At 37.9% G+C, this 27,699-nt stretch overlaps 1 protein-coding gene across 1 annotated transcript in view; it reads right to left on the bottom strand.

The window, feature by feature from the left end:
• LOC127790966 (callose synthase 10) overlaps nucleotides 1-27,699 on the bottom strand; it is a 133,399-nt gene that overhangs the window by 76,447 nt on the left and 29,253 nt on the right. The window contains exons 18-23 of the mRNA XM_052320703.1: nucleotides 13,950-14,010; nucleotides 13,733-13,814; nucleotides 12,064-12,113; nucleotides 11,348-11,434; nucleotides 11,108-11,193; nucleotides 7,309-7,333 (exon numbers count right to left, since the gene is read on the bottom strand). Of these exons, the coding sequence (XP_052176663.1) occupies nucleotides 7,309-7,333; nucleotides 11,108-11,193; nucleotides 11,348-11,434; nucleotides 12,064-12,113; nucleotides 13,733-13,814; nucleotides 13,950-14,010 (391 nt within the window). The remainder of the gene's footprint in view (nucleotides 1-7,308; nucleotides 7,334-11,107; nucleotides 11,194-11,347; nucleotides 11,435-12,063; nucleotides 12,114-13,732; nucleotides 13,815-13,949; nucleotides 14,011-27,699) is intronic.

The following is a 27,699-nucleotide window of genomic DNA, read 5'->3' as shown; positions in this document are numbered from 1 at the left end:
AAAAATAAGAATGAAGTCATAGATTAAACACAGAAACGTGAAAACAAGATTGAGTGACAACGGGGTGATGTTCCCTTCAGTTAGATGTAATAACGAAATAATTGATATGAGACAAAAATCTAGAATGAGCTAACCTATCCCAAGTAAACTTACCACCAAGCAAAGGCAAGCTAAGCTCTTCTTTCACAATTACACAGGATCCAACTAAAGCCATTGCACTTATAACTTAGTGAGGGTATCCCAAAGACAATAAAACCAACTGCATCAGGGTCTACTACAACCAGTATTCAAAAATGAGAATTCATCCAGTAGCAGTCTCCTATACTAGCTATTATGAGGGTTTAGCACTCCAGAGAGACTCCAAACGATATTATCTTCAAAATTACGGAAGACGTGACAAAGAGTAAATGATACTAACTAAGCATCAATCTTATTAACATAGAATCTCACATTAACAGCACCCTACTCAGCCTAGCCTCTAGCACTAAAGAAGCCCACTGTACCCACCTCATACCAAAAGACTTCTTATCAAATCCAAACAAAATGACCCAATTTTGGTTAATTGCAGGAAATCACATCCCTTCCCAATTCCTACTTAATTGTTAACAACTTGCCTCAAGTCTCATAATTGAGTCATTTAGACCCATCCCAAGAGACGAATCGCAGTTTTCATGAAACAAAGATAAAGAACCTCCCTCCTTTCTGAACAAAGACCAACACATTATCATAATTGAATGAACACTCAAGGTTTTTAAGTTCTCTCCTCCACTTCAATCTGCAAGGAATCTTGGTTCTCTAACCCTCCCTCTTTTCTTTAGCTAATCTATTACTCTCAATTTTCAGAAACAGATGTGAATTAGGATTTCAAGGGCTGGATGAAATAGTGGACCAAATCTGATTGAAGCCAGGCTGGCCCAACAAATAAATGCTGGTTAGGGGCAAAAAGGAATCAACCTCTGTAGACCTAAATCTCATGTTGGTGAATCAAGAATATTTCTAGCCCGCCAATTTATAAAAGAAACCACCTTTTCAAGCCCAAAACTTTTCTTATCGCCTAAATCCTTAGAGATACTAACATTGGACCCAAAATTTTAACACAAAAAAGCCCTACCCAAGGCTTCTCATGACTTCGCCATGACACATCTCTTCAAAAAATCATACCCACTTCAGTTTCTTCTATGCCACCCATCAACAGCAGCTGACCTCCGACCAAGTGTTGTAATGTCATCAGCCTCAAACAACTCCATATCTGGCCCAAGCACAGAAGAATCAATCTTCTACAACATCGTCAGCAAACAAACTCTGGTTGCTTTCCCAACCTCCAAAAGACCAACTCTTCTCTAAAGGGAAAATAACAACCACTCTTGATCACAATTACAACAATAAGAACAATCAAAAGTATTGTTGTTAAAATCACGAGTTAACTCGTGCAATTTTACGAGTTTATGAGTCATTGGGCATAAAATGAGTCAACTCGCTTGTAGGATCGAGTTTTGGCAGAATCGAACCCAACTCGCGAGTCAAACATGTAAAATCACGAGTTCACCGAGACAGTCTTGTGCTTAGTATAAAGCCAATCTTTGCGTATATTTAAAAAAGGAGGCCTGCAACTTGGTGGTTACATTCACGAAGTGAGGGTCTTGGGCAACAGGTCTAGATTTCAAGCCCTTGGGGGAGCGCTGGGAATTAATTTTGTGAGAAGTTTTGCTAAGTCTCCTTTTTTATGCTAATTCAAGAATGAGATAAAAGGTAAACTTGAAGTAAGAATAGACTGTCATTTCTAGTGTGAATAAAAAAGTGAAACAAACAAAAAGTTTTTTTTTAATGCTAATTTATGACTTAGTATTTTTATTTGCTGAAGTATTGTATCGAGTATAGGATAAGAAGATCAGTGAAAGTAGTGCATTTGAGGGCCAATGAAGAATTAAACAGGAGTTTATATCCCAATCTATAATTAGTGATAGTTGGGAGGAATAAACTGTAAATATGTTTATGTCTTCATTGGGATATCAGCCTACTCTATAAATAGAAGGCAAAAGGTGTGCATGCGACACAATTCATTTCTCATTCTCTATGTTCGAAGTGCAGTGTGTGAGAGGAAAGACTTGCGTCCAAGAAAGTTCTTTGTAATCTCCAAAAAGATTGTACTCAGGTGGGATAGAAAGGGAAGAGAGTGATCAATCATCTTCTCATTTCTATTCTTATTGAGTGCAATTTCATTCAGAGAGAAAGGCTGGAAAGGTAGCTTTGTAATCTTGTGGAATGAGGGATTGTTGTACTCGGGTATAGAAAGAAAAGGGCTATCATTGTATTGATCAATTTAATCAATAATGTAAGACTTCTCTATGGGATTTTGAACGCTGGATGTAGGGTTGCAACTGGTGCAATCCGAACTAGGATAACTTGCGCTTGTTCACTTGTGTGGTTTGGTTGTTTTCATTCATTTAAATTATGTTCTTGTTTTTTAGTTTATTATTTCTCTTGTTGTTTCTGGTTTGGATTAAGAGAGAGAGATTGGCATTGAATTGAGAGCATCATAGTGCTCCTAATCTTAACATTATTTATATTTAATACTTAAGAACAATGTTTGTAGATGATGATGGTAATATTGGTTATTTGGAATTTTGATTATGGATGGATAAATGATGAACTTATGTTAAATGATAGACTTAATATTTAGAAATTTCAAATTATTTAGTATTTTTTAAATTGATAGATGAAATAATTTTGAAATAAGTACATGTATATAATTTATAATAAGTATTGTCATTATAAACATATATTTACATAAATTAAAGGATATTTTTAATTATCCGTAAAATCTTACAATTTTAATATTCGATTTTATGGACCATCTTACGATCCCACTTAAAATCTCAATTTTAACAATCTTGATCACAAGCCATCCCAATGCGTGGGATCAAGTACATACTAGAAAGCTTAAAATTTATTGAGCCTTCTCCAATTTTTATTGCCTTAGAATCTCTTCCAAAATACATAGCACCTTGATCCTTGCCCAGACAGAGTTGGTCTCTGTTGGCTGCGGCTTTGTCAATCATGATGAAAACCCCACATTGATCCCCTATTGCTCTAGAGATTGCTTGACCAAAGATAAGATGAAATGGCAAAAGCACTAATCCAAACATCTTCTTTTTCAACTGATTGAAGCAACCAGCTCTAGCTTCCCACTTTTCTAGCTCCAAATCCTGATTTTTTGAGACCCACTCCTGGGTCAAAATGCAGTCGGCCTCTTCTCTGATTTTTGAAGGGAATAAGAAAAGACAGAAAGACAAACAGAGGCCTTAACACTTCCAAAACTGTGACATTCCAAAACTTTTTAACCCATGCCTGTTGTTCCTCCAAAGCCAAAAAGTCTCCTCTCAGCCCAATAGAGTGCCCACAAGCAAGAACAAAAAAACTCAGCCTAAGCCTCCAAAGGATTTGATAAGAAGATGAAAACCACCCTTTTTCACAACATGAACCACCATGACATGGTTTAGGAATAGAACTAGCTTGGAGGTACAATTTTCCTGCACCAACAACTTCAAGGGACCTTCCAGTTTAGAATAAACAGAAACTTTATTGGCTACAACCTCCCAACCTGCTCCATATAAATCTTCAATATAGACGAATCTGACTAACCCTTTTGAGGAAAGTTTAATGAAAACCACAGATCCAATTTGTTTAAAGAAACATTATGAAACAACCACTTGTTTCCAATATATTAGGAGAATCATTTCTATTTATTTTTCTTCACTATTATAACACATTTAAGAATAGGAAAAATAAAGATACATATTAGAAACTTTGATGAGATGTAAAATAAAGAACTACTGCAGAATAGAAGAATGTTACCCCCAAGGATAGATTAGTAATATGTATTATATGTGTTTCTCTTTTCGTTGTGTTATTGTCCACTACAAGGTATGGGACTTGTCCCAAATCGGAAGTTTAGGCTCTTAATGTGGGGTTTATAACCTCTTAGGCACCCTTCCATTGATAGCTAGCTTTTGAAGATGAGTTCTACCTGAGGGTTGTAACAGTGGTATCAGAGCCAGCCCCATGTCTCCCAATTGCAATTGTGAGGCAACGGAGGTGACACCGACATTGCAGTGTTCGTCTGGGATTAGCCATGGCTAGTGCACAACCTACCGTCGTGGGAGCCAGATTGTGGAGCGTGGTGGTATGTTATGGTTCACTGCAAGGTATGAGACTTGTCCCACATCAAAAGTTTAAGCTCTTGGTGTGGGATTTATAACCTCTTGGGCACCCTCCCCTTGACAGCTAGCTTTTGAGAGTGAGTTCTACTCGAGGGTTGTAACATGTTGTACTCTTATGTTGTAGTTGTTAGTAACTTCATTTGCTAAGCCTATAAATAAGCTAAGGTAATCAGAGAATGTATGTTGTTAAATGATAATTGAATTTCAAAGTTTCCCTCTCAAGAATTCTCTCTCAATTTCCACTCTGATATCTCTCCCAATTGTTCTGATCTCTCTCGTTTCCTTTTGATTCTCTCTCTTTCTCTTTGTTTGTCTGCAAACTTCCCTCTATTCTTGTTATCTCTCTCTTTTTCAATCTAATTCTCCCTCTAATTCTCTCTGTTCTTATTCTACCATTCCGATTCCTCTCAAAAATTCATATTCAACCCCTAGGTCCCAAGTTACATGACAAAGAAGAATTCGGCATATATATTACCAGTCTTTGTTATTACAAGTACATACCTTTTCCTATATAAATGTTATCATCAAATTTTATATACTTCCAATTTAGGTTTTTGTGACCTCTAATAGCCGATAATGAAACAAAACTTTTGACACAATGTTTTTAATATTCACTACTCTCCATCAGAATTTCTTCTTAATGGCATTACATCAAAATTTATTTCTTTCACAAAGCATTTGACGTGTATCCTAGTTTCTACAGAATAAAACTGTGGACTATTAATTGAGTCTTAAAACTGCAAAAATTTTAATTCCTGCATCTAGCCATCCTTTGAAAATTTTAAGATCCAAAAAAAAAATGCTATAAATAGTTGTAATTTAATTCTGATATGAAAATTAAACTAATGACAGTGAATAACAACATATCAAGTCTTAATACCACACTGTGAGGAGATAAAATTGTTGAGTGTAGATTTTGATGATTGATGATTGGCATGTGTGAATGTGAATTTATATTTTATGTACTAACAAAGCATGAAGCCTTCATAAGGCTTACAAAGCTATTCTTTAGTGATTTCATGACACAGGTTATATATGGAAACTTCTTATACTTATATAGAGATTTCATTATATATGGAAACAAGTTTTTAGAGAGCTTTCTAGAAATTTGAGTATTTGAGCTATGAATGGAAAGTTCTTCTTAGAATGGAAAGTCTAGAAGATATATTGAATCCTTGTTCATATATGGGAAGTTCAAAAGATATATATGGAAGTTTTTTAGGAGATTGGAGTAGTCCACTATATGGAGTTGCCATATATGTAACTTGGCGACATGGCATTGTTAATGTGGCATTTTGATGACATGGCAGCCACGTGGAGCACACTCATCAAGGTTACATCTTCTCGTTGGTCTAAATATGGTAAGAGAATCATGGAGTAAATTTAAAGGTTCTTAAAAGTTTCTTTACTTAGTTAAATATGGAAGAATTTTTGAATTGCATTCAAATGGAGAAGTTAAAGATTCAGCCCTATTATTCAACATTAATGGAGGAAATTAAGGTTTGAAAGTTAAACCTTGATTGATATTACTTTCCTTTATTGCTGATTCTATCTCATTAAAAGGATCCTCTACTCAAATCATGGAATCAATTATCCTACTCATTATGACTAATTGATATCCTCATTATAGCTAATTGATATCTTCATTATGGGAGAATATTTTAAGAATATCTTACATATATTCAGCTACACAAATTGATTCTCTTCTTGTTGTCAACATTTTTTAGTATGGAAACTTGATCAATTAAGGGCTTTTGAAGTTATAATCGATATCTTCATTGTTGGACAAATTTGCTTCATTATTTGAGAATATTTGGAAGGATTTTACACCATTTGGAGGTTCAAATTCAAATTTCAAATTAGCTATGCTTGTTATGGAAGCTAAGGGGGCCAATTGCACAATCAAAGGTGATTGAAGATCAACTAGAAGTCATAATTGATCATTTCTGATTTATGGACGATTTTGCAAGAATTATGAAGGATTTTGATGATATTTTTCCTTAAAATCAGTCATGCATTATTGGAATTGATTTGCTCATTCAAGGCTGATTGGAGATCATCAAAAGTCAAAGATCTTGATGATCAATCAAGTTAGCTGATTATGGAAGGTAAATCAAGAATTCAAATGAAGGGCTGAGATTGGCTTGAAGACTTGACACATGGAGGGCTGAGATTGATCAAGGAAAGCCTACTCTAGCACTATATAAAAGGGTCCCTTGAAGGCTCTGGAACAACTTTTGGAAGCCCTATTATTTTCTACATCATTGGCCAAGATTTTCGTTCTCTCTAAGTCTTTCTTTTCCTCTATCTTCTTGAGAGAAAACTAAGAGAGTTCTCTACACTTCATTGTATTATTTTTGAGAGAACCCTATTTCTCAATCTCTACTATTCTTGTATCTTGTACAGAGCGTACAAAATCCAAACCAGTGAGTGTGAGACTCCAGAAATAGTTTGGTGGTGGTGAAGCCAAGTGAAGGCTTCGGTAGTTGTATCAAAAGTTTCATATAGTGGATTTGGTTGAAAATCCTAAGGAAGGAAATCCTTAGGTAGTGGATGTAAGCCATAAGGTCAGAACCACTATACATCGTTGTGTTCTTCTTCTCTTCACTCTTTACTTATTCTTGCTTGATTATACTTATTTGTTTTTGGTATTATATTCTATTTTGCTTTAACTGATCATTCTTTATTTAAAGTCTTGTTATTGTGTGCATTCAAATCACATGTTTTCACCAAGTTGTAATTTGAAGAGTATATTGGATCTAAGCACATACTAGCACAGCTGGCGGATATCATATTATCCATCTAGTATTTAAGTGCTCCCGTACTCTCAACTACAATTTTGGTTTGTATTAAATTTGTTTTCTCATATATATACGTGCATAAGTTTTGCATTAAAAGTTTTAAAAGGTGTCAATTCACCCCCCCCCCCCCCCTCTCTCGACTAGGTTAGAACTCAACAAAAATACACATAATTCTAATAATAAAGGTTAGAAAACAAATGAGCAAGACCATTAAGTTAAATGTCCATCTAGACTGACTGGACTCTTAAGAAACCACAATCACTTAAAATATCAAAGAGATAACTCACCTGAGATGATTGTACACTATAAGTCCTGTAAAAGCAGAGTACAAACTTGTCAAAGAAAAAATATTAAGATAAACAGAAGAAGCTATAAATAAGAAATTGCATTCAAGCAAGACAAAATAACAATCCTTTTCCATCAACCCTATCTATGAAGATGTTTGCATATGATATAAACTATACAGGAAAGCAAAGGAGCAACACAACAAAGAGAACCCATCAGTTGTTTTTTATTTTTCTTTTTTTTTAGTACATATCATAGTTACCTAATACACCCTTCCCCCAGGAACCACGTTCCAGTACGCGCACACTAGAACGCGGTGCATTTGCGTCTTGGAACGCTTGGGGACGCGTCCTAGTTCCCCTGTAATGAAGACCCGAATCTTTGATGCCATTAATTTTGGCCTACACTCAAGCCCACCATTAACCCTTCCTCAGACCCTCTCTCGCTCAAGCACCCGCCGCCCACCCCCTCTGCCCTTCTCCCTCTCTCGCTTTGCTCGTTGCCGGTTGCAGGCTGTTGTCTCTCGCTCTAACTCGCTCCGGCCTCCGTGCCTTCGTCGGACGACTCGGACCGTCGCTAAGGTCGCTGACTCGCTCGCCCTCCTCAGTCGCTCACCTCGCTCAATCGCTCTTCCTTGTTGCCTCTCTCTAGCTTTGTCGCTCGCCTGCGCCGCCTCGCCCTCACCCCCTAGTCCCCTCGCCCTCGATCGTCGCTCACCCTTGCTGGCCGTCAGCTCTCCCCTCGATCTCTCGCTTGCTGCCTCTCTGGCTCTCTCACTCCGTCGCATCAGCTGGTGGAGACTCCCAGTTGCATCAGCTGGTGCAGACAATAAAGCTTAGCCTCTCTCGTGAGTTGTGATTTCATTTTTTGGCTAAAGCTTTTTATTGGAACTTCACATCTCATTCTATTTTTTAAAATTTTATGATTTTATAATTATTATATTAATATTTATTTATTTTATATTTTTATTATTATTAATACATTTAAAAAACTAAGTAGCGAACCAGCGAACCGAAGAAGCCTACCCCCCACATACCGCGTTCCGGGAAAAATGGCGTACCGTGTTCCACGTACCGGACGTTCCACGAACCAGGTAACTATGGGTACATATTAAGGCAGAAATTCGAGGCCCCACTCACAAGAATTTTCAGCTCACGATTTAGCTCCACAAAGAGAACCCATGAATTTTATCCGTAGTACATAATATAAACTAGAAAATCAAGGACCCACTCACAAAGTTGGCAAATTTTATGCACATTTTCTCCCTTCTTGAGCTGCTTGATTGTTTCTTCCCATTATATATTAATTGAAATGAAAAATCAATCCCCATAGCAAAAACAAGGGGAAAAATAAACGAGAAGAGAAGACGTATATATAAGCGATATGGGAATGAAGAGTTAGGAGTGTCTGAATGGCGGGCCATGTCACAAAAATAATGTGGATTAGTAAACCAAGTGTGCTAATTTACCATACTTTTAGATTCAAAATTTGGGTCCCTTCTTCTCCTTCCCCCTTTCTTCATCTTATTCTTCTTCTTCCACATTGCTCCATGACCACCACCAATCTGAATAACACCCAACACTCCCTCTTTCAATTTTCCTTTCTTTATCATCTTCTTCTCTTGTGTTGCTTCATGACCACCATTCCAACCCTAGCCACCCCCACCCACCACCTCAAACCTGCCTCCCCCACTGCCCACTTCTTTGTCTTCCCCTTCTTCTTCTTCTTCTTCGGTTTGCTCCACAATCGTCACCATAACCCTAGTCACTAACCTCCACCTACCTCCCCAATTGCCCTCACCTTCTTCGCTTTTCTTCATCTTCTTTTTCTACGTTGAGCCTCAACAATCGATCTGCCTCACTCCATTGTTGTCACCGATCTGATTCCTGAACTACCATCCACTACCACCATCGATCTTCTTCTACATCAGTATATTAAAAATCTTAAACTATCTAAAGAATATTTTTATTCGATTATATAATATTTTGAACCTTTTCTTAAGTCATATGAACAATATTCTGAACTAAATAATATTAAAAAATTGTTTTATTCACACCCAACACAATAAAAATAAGATTTTAAAATTTTTAAACTATAGGGGCAAATTTGTCAATTGGTTAGTTTTTTTCATTCCATTCCATCAAAATTCTTAGGTACCAAACATACAATGAAACGGAATGGTCATTCCATTGCTACTTGTACCAAACATGGCAATGGAATGGAATATCCCATTTCCATCCCCTTCAAAACTATCATGTCCAACCAAATAGGACCTATGATTGATCGAATTTGTAAAACAAGGCTATATTGTTGTAATTGTGTATGATTCTTCGTATTGAGTTTAGACGGGTATTTATACATGAGCTAGGCTCCTAAAATACAGGGATTGGATACAAAATAAAAATTCAAATATACTATGAACAGATAGGGTAGGATTTAAACTCAAGTGGAAGTTTTATGTAACCACTCAAGTAGGATTTAAATTCAAATATTGCTTTTAGTGTGAATATTGTTAGTCAGTTTATGCATGCTTCCACTAAAAGGCACTTGGATGCAGTGAACCAGATTTTGAGATATTTCGAGGGAAGTCAAGGTAAAGGGTTACTATTCAAGAAAACAAAGGACAGGGATATAGTTGGGTACTCGGATGCAGATTGGGTAGGAGCTATTGAAGACAACAAGTCTACAACTGGATATTGCACTAAAGCCTGGGGGAATCTGATTACCTGGAAAAGTAAAAAGCAATCTGTATTAGCCCACAACAATGCAGAAACTAAATACAGAGCCATGGCACAAAGAATGTATGAGCTTATTTAGATACAAAGGTTGATGTCTAATTTAAATCTATCATTAATTAACCCTACGAAGCTGTTTAGTGATAGTAAATCAACAATAGGTATAGTTCACAACCCAATTCAACATGACAGGATGAAGCATGTGAGAATTGACAGAAATTTTAATAAGTCTAAAGTATAAGGTGGGGCTATCACTCTTTCCTATATCTCTACCAAGTCTCAAGAGGCAAATGTTCTTATAAAGGCTTCGTCTAAACCAAGTTTTGATCTGTGTGTGAACAAGTTGAGAATGATTGATATCTCTTCAACAACTTGAGGGGGAGTGTTAGAAGGATTAAAAGGAATTCCCGTTTTTCTCTCTCATGGCCAGAAATAAGAGGATAAAAGGTGAGAGAAATTAAAGGATGAAGTGATAAGGCTGTTAGAGATAAGGAGATAACGCAAATAAGATAATTCCAACAATTCTAGCAGTTTAAAATTCCTGATTCAAATCTGTATATCTATACCGATAGTTTAGGAGATAGAGATTCTTATTTTCAAGAAGATATCTTGTATAGCAACATGTATATATATCTCTCATAGCTGCAGAAATAAATTTGACCATTCATTTTAATCAAGAAAGTCCCCTTCATCTTCGGTTCATTATTTGTTCAAAAAGAAACCAAAGGATTCAAACAAAATCCGTCTAAGCCACTCCCAATTATGTTAAGTCACGGCATAAACCATAACCCCTTTCCACCATTTACATCTACCAAAGGCTATGCTTCACTAAATTCACAGTGCATGTCTCCAAAATCTCCACAGATAGACCCAGTCAGTCCATAATACACCAATAACCACAATAAATCCAGCATTAGACGAAATTGTACATTTAACAGAATATTAGAAGGAAAGGGAAATTTTTTGATGATCAATCTTTTTAAAAAAAAATCCACTTTCATGAAAAGATAAACCACTGAGCCTTATCCAGTAAATTGACGATATAAATGGCAAAAAATAAAACCACCTTTTCGCTTGCGGAGACACAAGATTCTTGACAAAGGCTTCTGGGAAACTCTCAAAGCGTTTATGCATCATTTCAAGTGAACGTATCTGCCAAAAATCAATTCTATGTAATCAAGCTTGAAATTTAAGGAACATACAACATCAACGTACAAAAAATGACATGGGTGGTAAGAATGATACAAGAATAACCCAACACTATATGATAAAATAACAAACAAAACATATAAGACAAAGGTAGTACCTCGCCTAGCCGTGCCCGTGCACCCATCACCCCGCCAACAATGGCAGATAATAGGGTGTACCATATATGAATGTCCATCAGATAGATCTGGAAAGTTGCAAATAGAGAATAAGAGCAACAACAACATTTTCTCCAGATGCAAGAGAGGAATTGCCAATATAAAATAAATATACTGTAACATCAGTTATTTTTAATAAGAAACATGCATAAGCACTATGATCGAAGGGCCATAACCATGAGCATATAAACTAAATGAGGCAAAAAGTTATCAAAGTCAATAAGTGTACAACATTGGATCGCTTTTAAGATGAACTAGTATCAATGCTGAAGTGCCATGGATAAATATATGTATTTACAAATTGTGTTTGAAATGTCATTATTATAGTAAATTTTACAAAGAAGGATCAAGAAAAGATTCAAAATATAAGCTTTCTGTTAATTAGAAACCATGCAAGTTATGCAAATGGTGTATGCACATTTGCAAAGAACTTGTAATAACTTAAGAGAATATTAGCCTTCACACATCAAATTATAATTACACATAAAACCTAACTAATCAACCAGTTTCATAGCAAGCAAATTAGGGAGAAAATATAGTACAAAATGCAAAATATGGTCATATAACTGTCACAGATAGTAGGTAAGATTGATTTCTATATAGCTAAAAATATGGGTCAAAGATATACAAAATCCATAAATAAAAGAAAAATACTCACAGCCACCACAGGAGCCCACAAGCTAGCAATGGTCAAAAAATTATTATTGTCTGCAAAACAGCACAAGATATGTTAGAAACATAAGTTAATTCCTCATCACATGAAACAAGAACCGCCTGGAGCTACAAGACAGAGAGAAAAGCATTTTCTCAGAGACAAGGATTCATAGAAACAGTGTTAAGAATACGTCCCTCTGTAGTCACCAGCTCCTAAATTCAACAGATTCTTGGTTTGATTGAGAATTTATAAGCATTTTTTGTATTTCCCTTGAACTAGTGAAGGTGAGAATGGTATCTAAAGCTATCACTCAAGCAGACACTTCCATGAGAACTTAAATCTTCCAAATATTTCTCCAAGGAAAGCTCTCTCTATTTCCTCCAAGCAAAAAATCAGGGCTAGAGAGGGGAAAAGAAAATAATAACCCACCAACCAGTCACACCATGTCACTTCAAGTCCTCATAATATATCGAACAACTAACCAGATATGAAGCAATTCTCCAACTTCCACTAATTTTGCCAATCTAGCACCATCCAGAAAAGGATCTCAATAAGCAATCCATAAAATGCAACCAAGGAATTCACCACCTGCTACGAGTAATAAATTCCAGCAAATAATAGAGTGTAACAACACCATGTCAAGGATCACTTCCTACCACAGCAAATGTTGCAGAACAGCGTGTGCTGCGAGATAAGTTGTTTATGGTGCTCACATTAACTGGTTTAGGATCTGATTTGGAGGCTATCAGAACACAGATCTTGAATGGTTCTTTGATTCTAACTATGGAGGATGTTTTTGCTAGATTGCTGTGCGGTACACAAGCATTTCATGATCCTCCTCCAACTGTTGAGAGTTCCATTATGGCCTCTCAAACTGTCTCCTTCAATAACCAGATAAGAAAGTAATCTGCCACCCAGCCTCACCGAGGTGGTAGTTGTGGCAGGGGTGGACAGTGACCTTTTACTCCTGTTGTCGTAAACCAAATCACTGTAATGAGACCTGTTACTCCTTGCATCAACAACCGCCTAAGACAAATGTGGTTGCTCTTGATAACCCAGTTGGAACACTCACTAGTTACCATGTCGGCAGCTGGACTGTCCTAACCACTATCCTGTCCAGCCCATAACCCAAATCCTTGAAATTCACCAATCTCTGAGCTGAACCCTAATTGGTGCGCCCCATCACCATCTAATAATCAAATATGAAGTTCTATATAGAGAGAGAGAGAGAACAAAATAGGTCTTAAATCCAAAACTCATTGGATTTGGTATACAAATCCTATCCCTATCATACTTTGGCTTGGGTCATCTAAATTTGAATTCAAGCCAAACTCAAAATCTTTTGAATTCAAACTCTCAGCATGGAAATCCTCAAGTATTTCAATTTCTTTCTTACAGTCTTCCATAAGCTTGTAAGTCCTACCATAACTTGAAGAAATACTAGCATACATGGCAGTGAAAGGTAAGCATATGGCCTACATTATTTTTATTTTCAATCTATTCATTATACAATGTTCGTTGTCCGTACTTTTCCTTTTACTTATCAAAAGGTCTGAATCAGAAAGAGAAGCTCCCCATAAGTTGTATTCCACCATTTGATGCAGTGCTCTCAAACATTTAAAAATAAGAGGATAAGCAGCAAGCTAGCAGAAGTAAACAGATAGAAAATTACTTTTTGAAATCAAATCGTGCCATGAGTACTGAAGGGATGGAAGGTCCACAATAATGCGTGTAGGTTTGACAAGTGGTTCGATCTGCAAAAGTTAACAGTTCAGCAGGTTAATAATATATCATGTTGTGTGGACCAGGTCCACATGTTTCACGAACTAAAGACAGATTAAGGATCCTTAAGATAAACATGCTGTCCAGAACAAGGGATTATAACTTGCCTGAAGAAAGTAGGCAAATGTGAATTTGCACACAAAGATCACCAACCAGTAGAGCACGTACCTGCAGACATCCAAACAAATTAAAAAATTCCAACATTTTAACAAGATAACAAAGAGATCATGTTTTTTGCCTGACAATATGTAAGAAATCAGAATAAAACTCTCTTATTCCTTCAATGTACACGGATACATCCTCTTCTAGAGGAAAAGGAATACAACAAGGAGACTAATCTAATTACAAGAAAGGAAGGAAAAGCAAACAAGAAAGATACATATAAACTCTCTTAAAAAAGTTTCCTAAGACAGTTTTTGGAAACTTCTAAAGATCCTGTTGGAATAAACACACAGCTCTCTCTATGACACTCGCACTTAGAATCTTAGAATACCAAAACCAAGAACCACTCAAGATAAGAACAGAGTCCGGAAACTCACAATACAAAAGATTAAGAACTGAAACAGAAAGCATCCACACACACAAGACACCAGAATTTTATCCTGGTTTGGTCTTCTAAGGAAGACCTACATCCAGACTGCCTTGAGGCGCTATTTTCACTATCTTGAATGAAAAACAAGAGGATTAAATGCACTACAACTCACCTACAGCCTTATACCCAGAACTGTGAAGAGTTTCCCTACCCAAGATTACAAAGATGTCCCCTCTTTACTCTCAAGTATAACCTTGCGCATACTCCTCTCTCTCTCTCCCTTACGATAGAACAATAGAATAGAGCGAATACCTCTCTCCCCACCTCTATTTATAAACCGTAGAGGCAGTAAACAGAAAACTAACTAAACCGGTAGTTACAATCAACTAACCGGACTACCGCTATCTAAACTTTCTAGAAACAAACCTTCTAGAATAACACAAGTGATATACAAATGCTAACAGCAAAAAGAAAAAAAACCCTCCCGAGATAACCCAAAGCTAATCTAATACAAGTGATTACAACAAATTCTCCACCCACTTGATTTGATTTGCTTCCTCAAGATATTCTTTTCTGCTACCTGCATCTCCACATACTACCTCGATTCTGCTTCAAATTTGACTTGGAATCATATGCAATATCTTCAAGCAATGCTTTAGCTTTGTAACTGGTCCAACCTTTGTAAAAATATCTGCTACATTGTCCTCACCTGAAACTTTGGTTAGAATAACAGTTTTCTTTTCAATAACTTGTCTGATAAAATGATATCTTATGTCTATATGCTTTGTTCTTTCATGATGAGCTTGGTTTTTAGACAAATGGATTGCACTTTGACTATCACACATCAAAGTAGACTTAACCTCTACTCCTAGAATCTCACTTACTAATCCTTTTAGCCACAAAGCCTCTTTAAAAGCATCCGAAAAAGCTATGTACTCCGCTTTGATAGTTGATAATGCTACCACATGTTGGAGACTCGATTTCCAACTAATAGTGGAGTTCCATAACCTAAAAACATACTCGGTTGTGGATCTCCTCTTATCAATATCGGCAGCATAATCAACATCCACATATCCTAGGATTATAGGCTGATCTTCTAGACTTCCACCACTATAAGACAAAGCATAATCAATGGATCCTTTTAGATATCTGCACATCCATTTAACAGCTAACCAGTGAGACTTAACTGGATTAGCCATGAACCGACTTATGACACTCATTCCATGTGCCAAGTCGGGTCTTGTGCAGACCATACCATACATTAAGCTACCTACTGCACTTGAGTATGGTATATTTGCCATCTCCTTTCTTTCTTCCTCATCCTTTGGAGACTGATCTGAGGACAATTTAAAATGGGATGCAAAAGGTACACTAAGAGCCTTTGCATTTGACATTCCAAATCTTGATAACAACTTTGCTAAGTATGATTTTTGAGATAGATAGATTTTCCTATGTTGCTTATCCCTAGAAATCTCCATCACTAGGATTTTCTTTGCCTCACCTAATTCCTTCATCTCAAACTCAGCTTTCAGCCTTAGCTTAAGAAGCTGGATTTCAATTGTGGATTGACTTGCAATAAGCATGTCATCCACATATAACAATAGATAGATATAAATACTAGGTGTGACATGTTTAAAGTATATAAAACAATCATAGGAACTCCTTAGATATCCTTGATTTATCATAACTGAATAAAATTTTTGGTACCACTGTCTTGGAGACTGTTTAAGTCCATACAATGACTTTCTAAGGAGGCACACTTTCTCCACCTCTCCCTTAGCTTCAAACCCCTTTGGTTGGTCCATATAAATTCTCTCTTCAAAGTCTCCATGAAGGAAGGCAGTTGTAACATCCATCTGCTCCAAATGAAGGTTCAATTTAGCTATGATGGCAAGCAACAACCTTATATAAGTATGCCTCACAACACAACAGGAGAAAATACTTCATTAAAATCTATTCCTGGGACTTGGGTAAAACCTCTAGCAACTAGCCTAGCTTTGTACCTAGGCTTAGAATTTTCTCCATCCCCTTCCTTGATTTTAAACAACCATTTGCAGCCAACTACTCGCTGCCCTTTAGGTCTCTCTACCAATTTCCAAGTCTGGTTTTTCTTAAGGAAAGCTATCTCGGACTGCATGGCTTCAACCCACTTCTCAAAATCTTTAGCAGATACTGCTTGATCATATGTAAGTGGTTCTTCATCTGTTACTTCAAAAGCACTACTTAGGGCCTAGGCTACTAAATCTGAGTAGCCATATCTTTGAGGTGGCCTGCGGGCTCTAGGCTGTCAGTCCCTAGCCACACTATACCTATCTAGGTTTGTTTGGACTATTATGCTCGAGTCCACCTCACAGTCATCCTCGTCTCCTACAAATTGGGATGATTCATGGACATGGTCATCGACTGATTCTAGATCAGATTCAGGTTCAGGAGAGTCAAGCTCAACTTCAAGAATATTTTGGGGTAGTTTAGGGGAGATTTTCGAGATCTCCACCTAGACTGAATCTTTACTTTGATTCTCATGTAGTTGAGGTTTATCTTTCCTGCTTTTATGGTAGAATCCTCATCAAATGTCACATCCCTTGTTATTATAATTCTCGACCCTTCTGGTTCTAAATTCCATAGTTTATATCCTTTGACACCAGATGAGTACCCTATAAACAAACATTTCTTAGCTCTAGGATCTAATTTGTCTTGTTTTACATGGGCATAGACAAGACATCCGAACACTCTAAGGTGGTCTAAGTTAGGTTTATGTCCTGTCCACCTTTCATACGAGGTTAGAAAGTGAACAGATTTGGTCCCTAGAGTAGGGAACTTGAATTCAAGTCGAGTTAGGTCAAAGAACTCGCTTACCTTGATTCAATAGATAGGAAACCTATTTATACAAGATTCTATTGCTATCTAATCCTATAAATTAGGAGCTAATATACAACAGAAAATAAGATAAGAATATTTCTATCTTCTCCTATTATTTTTCCTAAATTTTAGGAACTTATCTAGCTGCTTCTTTATCTTCTTTCTTTTGAACTGCTGGTGGCTTATCTACTGAATCAGCATCTTTATCTTGCTTCCCGTCACTTCTCCATGGGCTATGACTCTCTCCAACAGAAACTTTATGGTTATGGATGGAAATCGGTTTATTACATGGGTTGTTGTTGTGACAACTTCCCCCTAAAAGGTTTTAGACAAATTAGCATAGGTCAACATGCATCTAACCCTCTCTAAGAGGGTTCTATTCATCCTTTCTGCAACACCATTTTGCTTTGGATTTCCGGGTGCAAATAGGTGTCTAATAATCCCCCCATCCTTACACATTTGGTTGAAATCATTATTACAAAATTCTAATTCGTTATCCGTTCTAATAACCTTGATTTTCTTGCTTTTCTAGTTTTCTACCATAGCCTTCCATGCCCTAAAAGTTTCAAATGTATTATCTTTTGACTTTAGGACATATACCCATAGCATTCTAGAGAAGTCATCTATTATTGATAGAAAATATCTAGAGCCACCATGAAATTCAGTTTGAGCTGGACCCCATAAATCTGAGTGAATATAGTCTAGGGGTTCTTTTGATGAGTGCATTACTGATTTACTGAATTTTACCTTTGTTGCCTTACCATATATACAAGACTGACACTTGCCTAAGCCTATGGTTTGTCCTAAATCCAATATACCCTGCTTTGAGAGCTCTCTAAGGCCCTGCTCACTGATATGAGACATTTGTAAATGCCATAGAGTTTCCTTAGATTTGGGTTTAGGGCTTACAGATGCAGCTTCACCACATAATGTGGTAGCCTGCAAAAGGTAAATTCCATTTCTTAATTCAGCCTTCATCTACACTAAAGGCCCTTTAGTTATTTTAACAAGTCCTCCTCCACCTTTAAACTTTAAGCCATTTCTATCCAGCTCCCCAAGAGAAATCAAATTTCTCTTTAATTCTGGAATATACCTGATAGCATGCATATTTATGCTATATTTTGGCATTTCACCTCAGTCTTATTACGCCATTTGAAGTAATTTTTGTTGATCTTTCATGGTTTCTATTTTATTATACTTCAAATCGTCCTTACACTATTTTTTATCTTACTTCTATGGATCCAAGCTTGCTTAGCTTTAGGGAATATTGGATGGGCTAGAGAAGCAGCTGGAAAAGACTTGAAGTAGCTCATTTCGGACTTCATGGGGGTAGGCCGGCCTTGGGCAATTGTGGGACTCATCTAAAGGAGCTTGGGCTCACTTTCAAGGAGTAGATTTGGGCTACTCGATTTTGCTGTTTTGGGCTCACTTATCTCTCTTCTGTTTCTTCTCTTTTCTGTTGGACTAGGCCCAACCCTAGCCTTCCTAGCTCTTCCTTTCTTAGCCATGTATTTAAGGCCTCTTAGCACTTATTTCCAGGGAGAGCGAGAGGAGAAAAGAGAGGAGATTCTGGCCGTTTTTCTTGTTGTTAGCATTTTTTTATTTTCTTCATTTTGTCTCCATTTTGTCTTCCTTGCTGTAATGAAAGGCTAGAGCTATTGTAACTGGTTGTGTATCTTGAACCCGTGTGGAATTTGAGTCCCGGATGAGCTGCAAAAACCTGGTTTATTTGTTTTAATCTTATTCATTTCCATTTAGTTTAGTTTGAGCAGATTTTCGAATGCATGGAGTTCATGGCAGGTTTGTGTGAATTTGCATGGATTCATTTTCTGTTAAATGCTTAAGAGAACAGAGTGTTGTAGCCGGTTGGTATAACATCTCGGAAATGAATATAATGTGCTTGAATGGTTGTTCTTGCATAGCTCCGGATGGGTTGAATAGAGAGTGAATGGTTGCATTTTGTTTATAAGAGATTTCTGTATTCATTTTGTTGTTCCAATCATTTTAATCCTTGGACGGTTGTTGGGGATGCTTTAAGTTTGATATCCGGAGATTAAAACATCTAACAAGCCAAGATTTATAGGTTGGAGGAGGAAAATTTCACAGAGGGGACAAATACACAGCTGGTTGCATTTCATTTACTGATTTTCATCTATCCTTGTCTTTCTGTTTTGTTACTTAGTTTTCTGTGAAACCCCCCCCCCCCCCTAAACAAACTGTTGTTTATATTGGTTCTCCTTGTTGGTAGAAGAAAGTGAGGCTCCTTGTGAGAGACGACCTAGGGTGCAATTTGCTACAAACTAGAGAAGAGATACATAGATATCTAATCTGGAGTGGTTCGACAGCCGCCGGCCAATACCTAACAGCTGTGAGGGTTTTATGGGAGCCATCATGCCATTTTAGCCCAATGTCTTCTATCCCTTTTACCTCACATTCATGGTCCTTACTTAGTAAGACCTTACCTCCATTAAAATTCGTAAAGTTTTGCAACCAATGTCGTTTTGGAGTCATGTGAAAGGAGCAGCCTGAGTCTAGAACCCACTATTGGCTTTCTACACTTTCACTTACAACTAAAGCTTCAGAACTATCATAACCACTATCACAAAAGTTCACCCCTCCTCCAGAACTCTCCTTCTCGGCTAGATCCTTCTTTCTCTTTGGACACAACCTCTTAATATGTCCTTCTTACTAACAGTAATAACATTTTATTAGCCATTTTCCATTCCTAGATTTAGACCTTGACTTACCCTTATTTTTCTGATCTCTTTTAGTGCTTCTTGATCTTGTTGTTAAGGCCTCACATCCATCTTAATCCTTAATTCTTTAGAATTTAATGCCCCTATTACATCTTCTAAAGAAAGTTTGTCTCTATCGTGTTGGAGAATATCCACAAAGTTTTCATAGGACTTAGGTAATGAACATAGAAGAACTAGGGCCCTGTCCTCGTCATCATACTTTACATCTATGTTTTCTAAATCTAAACATAGTTTGTTAAAGTAATCTAAATGCTCCTGGAGCTTTTGATTATCATGCATTTTAAGATTAAAGAACCTGGCTTTAAGGAATAACTGACTGGAAAGAGTCTTCTTAAGATACAAATCTTCCAGTCTTTTCCAGATTTCGGTCGCTTATTTTAACTTTGACACCTCCCTTAGAACTTTGTCTCCGAGGCTCAAAATCAAAAGGTTGTAAGCCTTCTTCTTGATCTACGCCTGAGTCTTCTTCTGTGTAGCAATCAAAACTGGTGTCTCATTCTCGGTTGAGGTCCCGATTGCTTCTGGTTCCAGTGCTCCTTCTAGGCCTTGACAACAGAGGAATGCTTCCATCTTGATACTCTATAGGCCGAAGTCATTAGACCCATCAAATTTGTCGATGTCGTATCTTGATGCAATTGGCGCCATCTCGATTTGAGCCTTCGATTTTGTATCCCTAGGTTTCTTCAAGAATCTTGAATGCCACAGAGATTATAAACTCTGATACCAAGTTGTTGGAATAAACACACAACTCTCTCTATGACACTCACACTTAGAATCTTAGAATACCAAAATCAAGAACCACTCAAGATAAGAACAAAGTCCGAAAACTCACAATACAAAAGATTAAGAACCAAAACAGAAAGCATCCACACACAACAAGACAATAGAATTTTATCCTGGTTCGGTCTTCTAAGGAAGACCTACATCCAGACTTCCATGAGGCGCTATTTTCACTATCTTGAATGAAGAACAAGAGGATTACATGCACTACAACTCACCTACAGCCTTATACCCAAAACTGTGAAGAGTTTCCTTATCCAAGATTACAAAGATGCCCCCTCTTTACTCTCAAGTATAAACTTGTGCATACTCCTCTCTCTCTCCCTTAAGATAGAATAATAGAATAGAGGCGGTAAACAAAAAACTAATTAAACCGGTAGTTACAATCAACCAACCAGACTATCGCTATCTAAACCTTCTAGAAACAAACCATCTAGAATAACACAAGTGATATACAAATGCTAACAACAAAAAGAAAAAAAACCCTCCCGAGATAACCCAAAGCTAATCTAATACAAGTGATTACAACAGATCATTTTTCCCCTTAACATATCTTTGTGATCCAACATATCTTCATGATTCAACACTCCCCCTCAAATTGGTGAATGAATTACTATCATTCCCAACTGGATTACTAGAACATCAAATCGTTTTGTAGCCAACCCATTAGATAACATATCAGCTATTTGATTTTTAGATGACACATAAGAAATCTAAATCAAACCTACATCAAATTTCTCCTTTATGAAATGCTGGTCTATTTCTACATGCTTTGTCTTGTCATGCTGAACAAGATTGTGAACAATATTAATAGCTGATTGAATATCACAAAACAGTTCAAAGAAATGACAAAAACCCTAGGGCATAAAGAAATGACAGGAGGAGCTGAGAGTGTGATTTGAGGCCATTAGGTTAGAGCAATGGCTCTACTAGCATGAAACGGAAACCCTAGGGCACAAAGAAATGATAGAAATAAACAGGAGACAACAAAGAACAAGAGAAGTCATAAATTGTATTGCAAAGAAAAATGAAAACTTAACATTAGATAAAGAACCTAAGAGTTGCTTATAAATAGGCAGCTCATTACACATGAAAGAGGCACCGCCTCAACAATAACTAATACAGCAAAGCAGCACTAATGCTAGTACAACAGATATACTACAACAACCAAACAACAATAGGAAATACACGAAAACAAAAACAACAATAAACAATGCTATCACAAAACTTTAGATGCTTCCACAATATCATTTACATACACAAGCAAGGTTGTAATCTTCTCCTTCATTGAATGTTTAATAAAAAGAGTATGATCACCCCTACTTTGTCGATATCCCGTTTGTCTCGTAGCCTTAGAGAATATGTCGAACCATGCTCTTGGTGACTTCTTAAGCCCATATAGTGCCTTTTTAAGTCTGCATACCATGCCCGAGGCTTCTTTATCAAACCCTGGTGGTGGCTCCATAAAAACTTCTTCCTCTAAATCTCCATGAAGGAAAGCATTCTTAACATCAAGTTGTTGGAACTACCAACCACAACATGATGCCAGACATAAGAGTATCCGCACAATTGTCATCTTTGCCATAGGTGCAATGGTCTCTAAGTAATCAATTCCATAGGTCTAGGTGTATCCTTTAGCAACCAGCCGAGCCTTATATCTTTCTAATGTGCCATCTGTATTGAATTTCAAGTTAAACACCCACTTGTAGCCCACATGTCAACCTCCCTTTCGTCTAGGCACCATCTCCCAAGATTGATTGTTTTCCAAAACTCTCATGTCTTCTTGCATTACTTGTGTCCAATTCTGATCATTTAATGAATCATCAACTATTTTAAGAATGACAATGGAATAAAGAGAGGATAGGAAGCTTCTATGATTTAGTGAGAGTCAATGGTAAGAGATATAGTTGGCCAAGGGTTGTGTGCAATTTCTAATCCCTTTTCGAACAGCAATAGGTAGGTCCAAATCATTAGCAATAGGATTAGAAGGAATAGTTGAGTGAGAAAGTTCAATACTTGGACTAGAAACAGATGTTGGCCCAAGCTATGGGTTCGAAATAGATTGAGACCTTCTCTTGAAGAGATAGGGATAGCCTTTAGACTTGACACAGGATGGCAACAATGGCAATGGCTATGCTCCTTGTTCTGGCATATCCTACTTGCCTAAGCTGGGAGAAGCAAGAATAGGCGAGCCAGATTCTTGTTGAGCAGTTGTCTCTATCTCTAATTGTATCAAAGTCTTCAAATCTAAAGTAGGAAGGTCACTTTGGTCACCACCACTAACAATCTCCCCCTAGTGACTAGTGTCAGATTGTTGAATCTAACAAGGGGTATTTGAGGGGAAATTAACAAAAATTAAGAGAAAAGAGAGGGGGGGAGAGAGAGGGAGAAAGAAGATAGGAGAGAATTGAGAGAATATTCAATCAATTTCATTCATGAATTCTCCAATCTCATGTTGTGGCCTAATATATAAGTTCATAGCTGCTACCACGTGAGGTATAACAAATTTGTAACCGCCTCAGCTACGAACAAAAAGATAAAAGACAAAAGGGAAAATATCCATAACATAATATAACCTTCCCCCCCCCCCCCAAAAAAAAAAAAAAAGCACATTTCTTATCCTCAAGAAATCATAACAGTTGTGCCACTAGAGGAAACTACTTGAGGAGGTTCGGGAGATACTCCCATGTATTATGATCGAGATGTAGATGGGTCCATTGCACCAAGACTTGAGTCAATGGTAGGGAGTCTCAATACATCACTCTATTTTCCAGTATGGCCAAGGGTTCTATATTAACTACTACCTCTTCCAATGGCAAAGGAATTGTCAGATCTCTGATCTGACACTGAACTCTCTCGAATCGAAAGTTGATCCAAGGGAATTCTGTAGAAAAAGAGAGAAACGGAGAGGGAAATGAAGAGAAATTGAGAGAGAGTGGGTTGGGGGAGATTTGTGAGGGGGAATTTAGAAAAATTTCTATTGCCATTAGCCACACCCACTATCAATAGTTGAGTCCTCGTAAATCGACAGTTTAGTCTCTTTACCATACATTCATCCAAAAAACTGTAGGTACTCTCACTATCAATCAAAATCATGAGGCTACAATCCTATACCTTCCCATCAACCTTGACTATCTTGTTGTTAGCTAATCCCTTGAGAACATGTAGTGAGATCCCCCCATTGTCCTCCCTTTCTAATTCCATCGGTTCTTCTACTTCCTCTTCTTTTACCACAATCATGTCTTCCCCTTCAAGCAAGAGCAATTGCCTCTTGCATTGATGTCTGGGGAAGTATCTGTCCCCGCACTTGAAGCATAGCCCCACTTGCCTCCTCTATTTGATCATTTTTCTCCCTTGCCTTGTTATAGGGTTAGCAAAGGTGGGGATCGTCACCCCCTTTGATCCTTGATTAACCTTGACCATCTCCTTGCCTTACCCCTTATTTCCTTGTGAAGCTGAGCCAATAATCATCCCCTTCACCTATAGTATATGTTTCTTCATTATTGCTTCCATCATTAACTCGTGTAGTCTAGCGCTCTCAGTTGCTTACTCCATTGTTCCAGATTGTAGCATCTTCACCATGGGTCTAAGTTCCTCACTCAACCCACTCACAAAGCTAGAGACAAAATATGCTCCAGAGAGATGTGGGTTGAGGATGAGCACAAGAGACTTCAATAAGAGACTTCGGCTCCTCAAAATAGACTTGATAGGATTGCACACCTCCTTGCTTAAACTTGTTAAATTCTTCCACTACATCCATCCTATTTCTATCCCCAAATCTTTCACACAACTTCTCTGCAAATTCCTCTAACAGGCACTCCCCCCTAACCTTCGACCAACCTTGATACCAAGCATCCCTAGCATCATTGAAATAGGCAGTGGCTAGAGCCACCTTGTGCCTCTCTGGCATGTTATACCAATTGAACATTCGTTCACACCACTTCACCCACCACCAAGGGTTAGTCCCATCAAACATAGGGATCTCTAGTTTGGGCATCGGGAACCCTAGCTGATTGGGGAAAGCCAGTCCCCCTTGCCAAAGTTCAACCACATATCCACCACTATTTCAGATGGCATAGCAGTCACATTATTCGTCTTGTGTCCATTTAGGATCGATTCGGTCCTCTCCCTAGGAGGAAAGTCTGGGGAGATTCTTACATGATTCTATCAAGTAAACATCACCATAAAACTCTATAACTGATCTCAATCTGGTTTCCCACCTCATCTCAAATCTGTAAAATCGCTCCATCCAATCTCCTTTCCAATCCTTCCATGGAACTATCCATTTTCCTATCCATCGCCATGATCGCCTCATGGTTCCTAGTTGATCCGATCTCCAATAATTCCACTTGAGCCTGCAAGTCTGAAACCGTTGAATTGAACTACTACAGTTGTGACTCTGAATTCTTCATCAGTGTTCCCTCTGCCATGGAGAATTACCTTGGGATCTCGTCGGCCAGGTCAAAGCTCTGATACCACTTTGTCATATCTTTGATCTAGCGTTGAACTCTCTCGGATCCGAAGTTGATCCGAGGGAATTCTGTAGAAAAAGAGAGAAATAGAGAGAGAAATGAAGAGAAATTGAGAGAGAGAGAGAGTAGGGGAGGGGGAGATTTGTGAGAGGGAATTCAGAAAATTTTCTATTGAATTTTCTGGATGCCTCTAGGCAGATAGGATCAATCCCTTATATACTGAATCCTCGCGTCTTAAATCCTGCTAAAATTAAAGAGTAGAATTGAATATAGCCTTCTCCAGGTACAACCCACATCATCTATAACTAACCTCATGTGTATGTCACCCTATCCACAGTGGTGTTGTCCGTCTGTCCAATAACTTTCTTCAGTAGAGAAACATGAAAAAAGTCATCCAGTAACTGTAATATGTAGGCCACCTCCCCTACTTTTGCTACTGTGGGAAATGGACCATAGTATTTGGGGTTCAGTTTGGGGGGACCTTTTAACCTTTAAGTACACCATATCCCCCAAGTCAAACAACCTCTCACTTCTCCTCTTGTCTGCCATTTGCTTCATCCAATTTTGTGCAGTAGTTAGTTCTTTCTCAATCACATGCAAAGCCTCCGGTCTTTGCTATAACTACTGATCAGCGGCCATCTCCATATTCAAATACTGCATAACAACAGGTAGAATAGGGAGTTTGTAGCCGAATAAGACTTCAAACAGGGTTCCCTTCAGTGACTTGTGGAAGTTGGTGTTGTACCACCATTGGGCTAGGGGCAGCCACTTGTTCCAACTCTTAGGTTTAGCAAAACAAACATATTGGAGGTAAGACAACAAAACATTGATTCACCATTTCCGTTTGTCCATCTGTTTCTGGGTGATAGGCGATAGGCATGTAATTTCCCCAATAAACTCTTGAATAATCCCTGCCAAAAGTTGCTAGTGAAGATCTTACCCTATCAAAGACAATAGATAGAGGCAGCCCATGTAATTTAACAACCGAATATAACAGCGCCCAAGTGACCTCTGAGGCTATGAATGGGTGTGCCAAGCTAAAGAAGTGACCAAATTTGGTCCATCGGGTGTGCCAAGCTAAAGAAGTGACCAAACTTGGTCCATCAGTCCACCACCACAAGAATCACATCCCTTCCCTCTGATTTAGGTAACGCTTCCACGAAATCCATGGAAATTTGTTCCCATGCTTGCTTAGGTATGTTGAGTGGCTGCAGTAGCCTCGGATAGGAAATATGCTCATGCTTGCAGCACTGGCAAGTGGAGCACTTCAAGACATAAGTGGTCACATTTTGCTTAAGCCATGGCCAATAAAACAGCTATCCTACCTTATTGTAGGTAACATTCAAACCTAAGTGTCCCCCCATAGGAGAATCATGTTGGGACTGAAGGATCCTCTCCTTGAGAAGACTGTCATCTCCTATCACCAATCTCCCTTTGTATCTTAGTAACCCCACTATTAAGGTATAACTGGCCTAATCTGAAGGGTGGATGTTACGACCCTAGGATTTGCCTAGGGCCTAGGAAGGAATTTGGTAAGAATTAGAGGTAGATAGGTCAAAAAGGGAGGGAAGAACAAAACGGACAGAATTGAGGAAGAAGAGATAAAAATGGGAGAGAGAACTGGGACAATTGAGAGAGGGAAAATGAGAGAATTCAAATCATTCATTAAGCTGCCTTCCTCTAACTACTCAAGCCTATTTATAGGCTTACAATTGAAAATGCTAACAACAACAACAGAAAATGAAACTAATAAGGAAAACACTTGACATGGATTACTAATATATCCTTGGGGTTCCTTGGGGTCATGACAGTGGACTACCAATCAAGAGATGATATCTTTTACCCAAGTGGACTGCTCATAACTTGTAGAAATTTCCTTAACCCAATCAGGAATCACAGCTAATATTGCGTGACAAGCAGCCCCTCTTCCCTCTGGGATAGTGCATCAGCTACTATGTGTTCCTTCCCCTTCTGATATTGTACTGTATAGTCCAACCCAAGCAATTGAGACATCTCTTTTTTCTGCAACTGTGTATGTACCCTCAACTGTAACAAAACTTCAGACTTTCATAGTCGGTCCTTATTATGATTTGATTGCCCTCCAAATAATATCTCCATTTTTCTACTGCTATTAGGACTACCAACAACTCCTTGTCATATATGCTCCCAAGTGTTTCGAAGCTAGAGCATGACTTAAGAAAGCTAAAGGCTTACCCTCTTGCACCAAAATAGCGCCCACCCCTGAATCACAAGCATCTATCTCTAAGAAAAAGAGCATTAAAAAATTAGGTAAGGCCAATATTGGGGCCTATGTCATTGCCTCTTTCAAGGTTTAAAATGCTTCTTCCACATTGCTATTCCAGCTAAAGTTATTCTTTTTGAGTAAATCTGACAGCGGCTTACTAATAATCCTATAGTGCCTAATGAATCTCCTGTAGTACCCCGTCAGGCCTAAAAA

The sequence above is a fragment of the Diospyros lotus genome, chromosome 14 (genome assembly GCF_014633365.1).
Source record: "Diospyros lotus cultivar Yz01 chromosome 14, ASM1463336v1, whole genome shotgun sequence".
Lineage (NCBI taxonomy): Eukaryota > Viridiplantae > Streptophyta > Magnoliopsida > Ericales > Ebenaceae > Diospyros > Diospyros lotus.
Note: the sequence above shows the minus strand (reverse complement) of the source record. Positions and strands in the feature narration are given on the sequence as shown.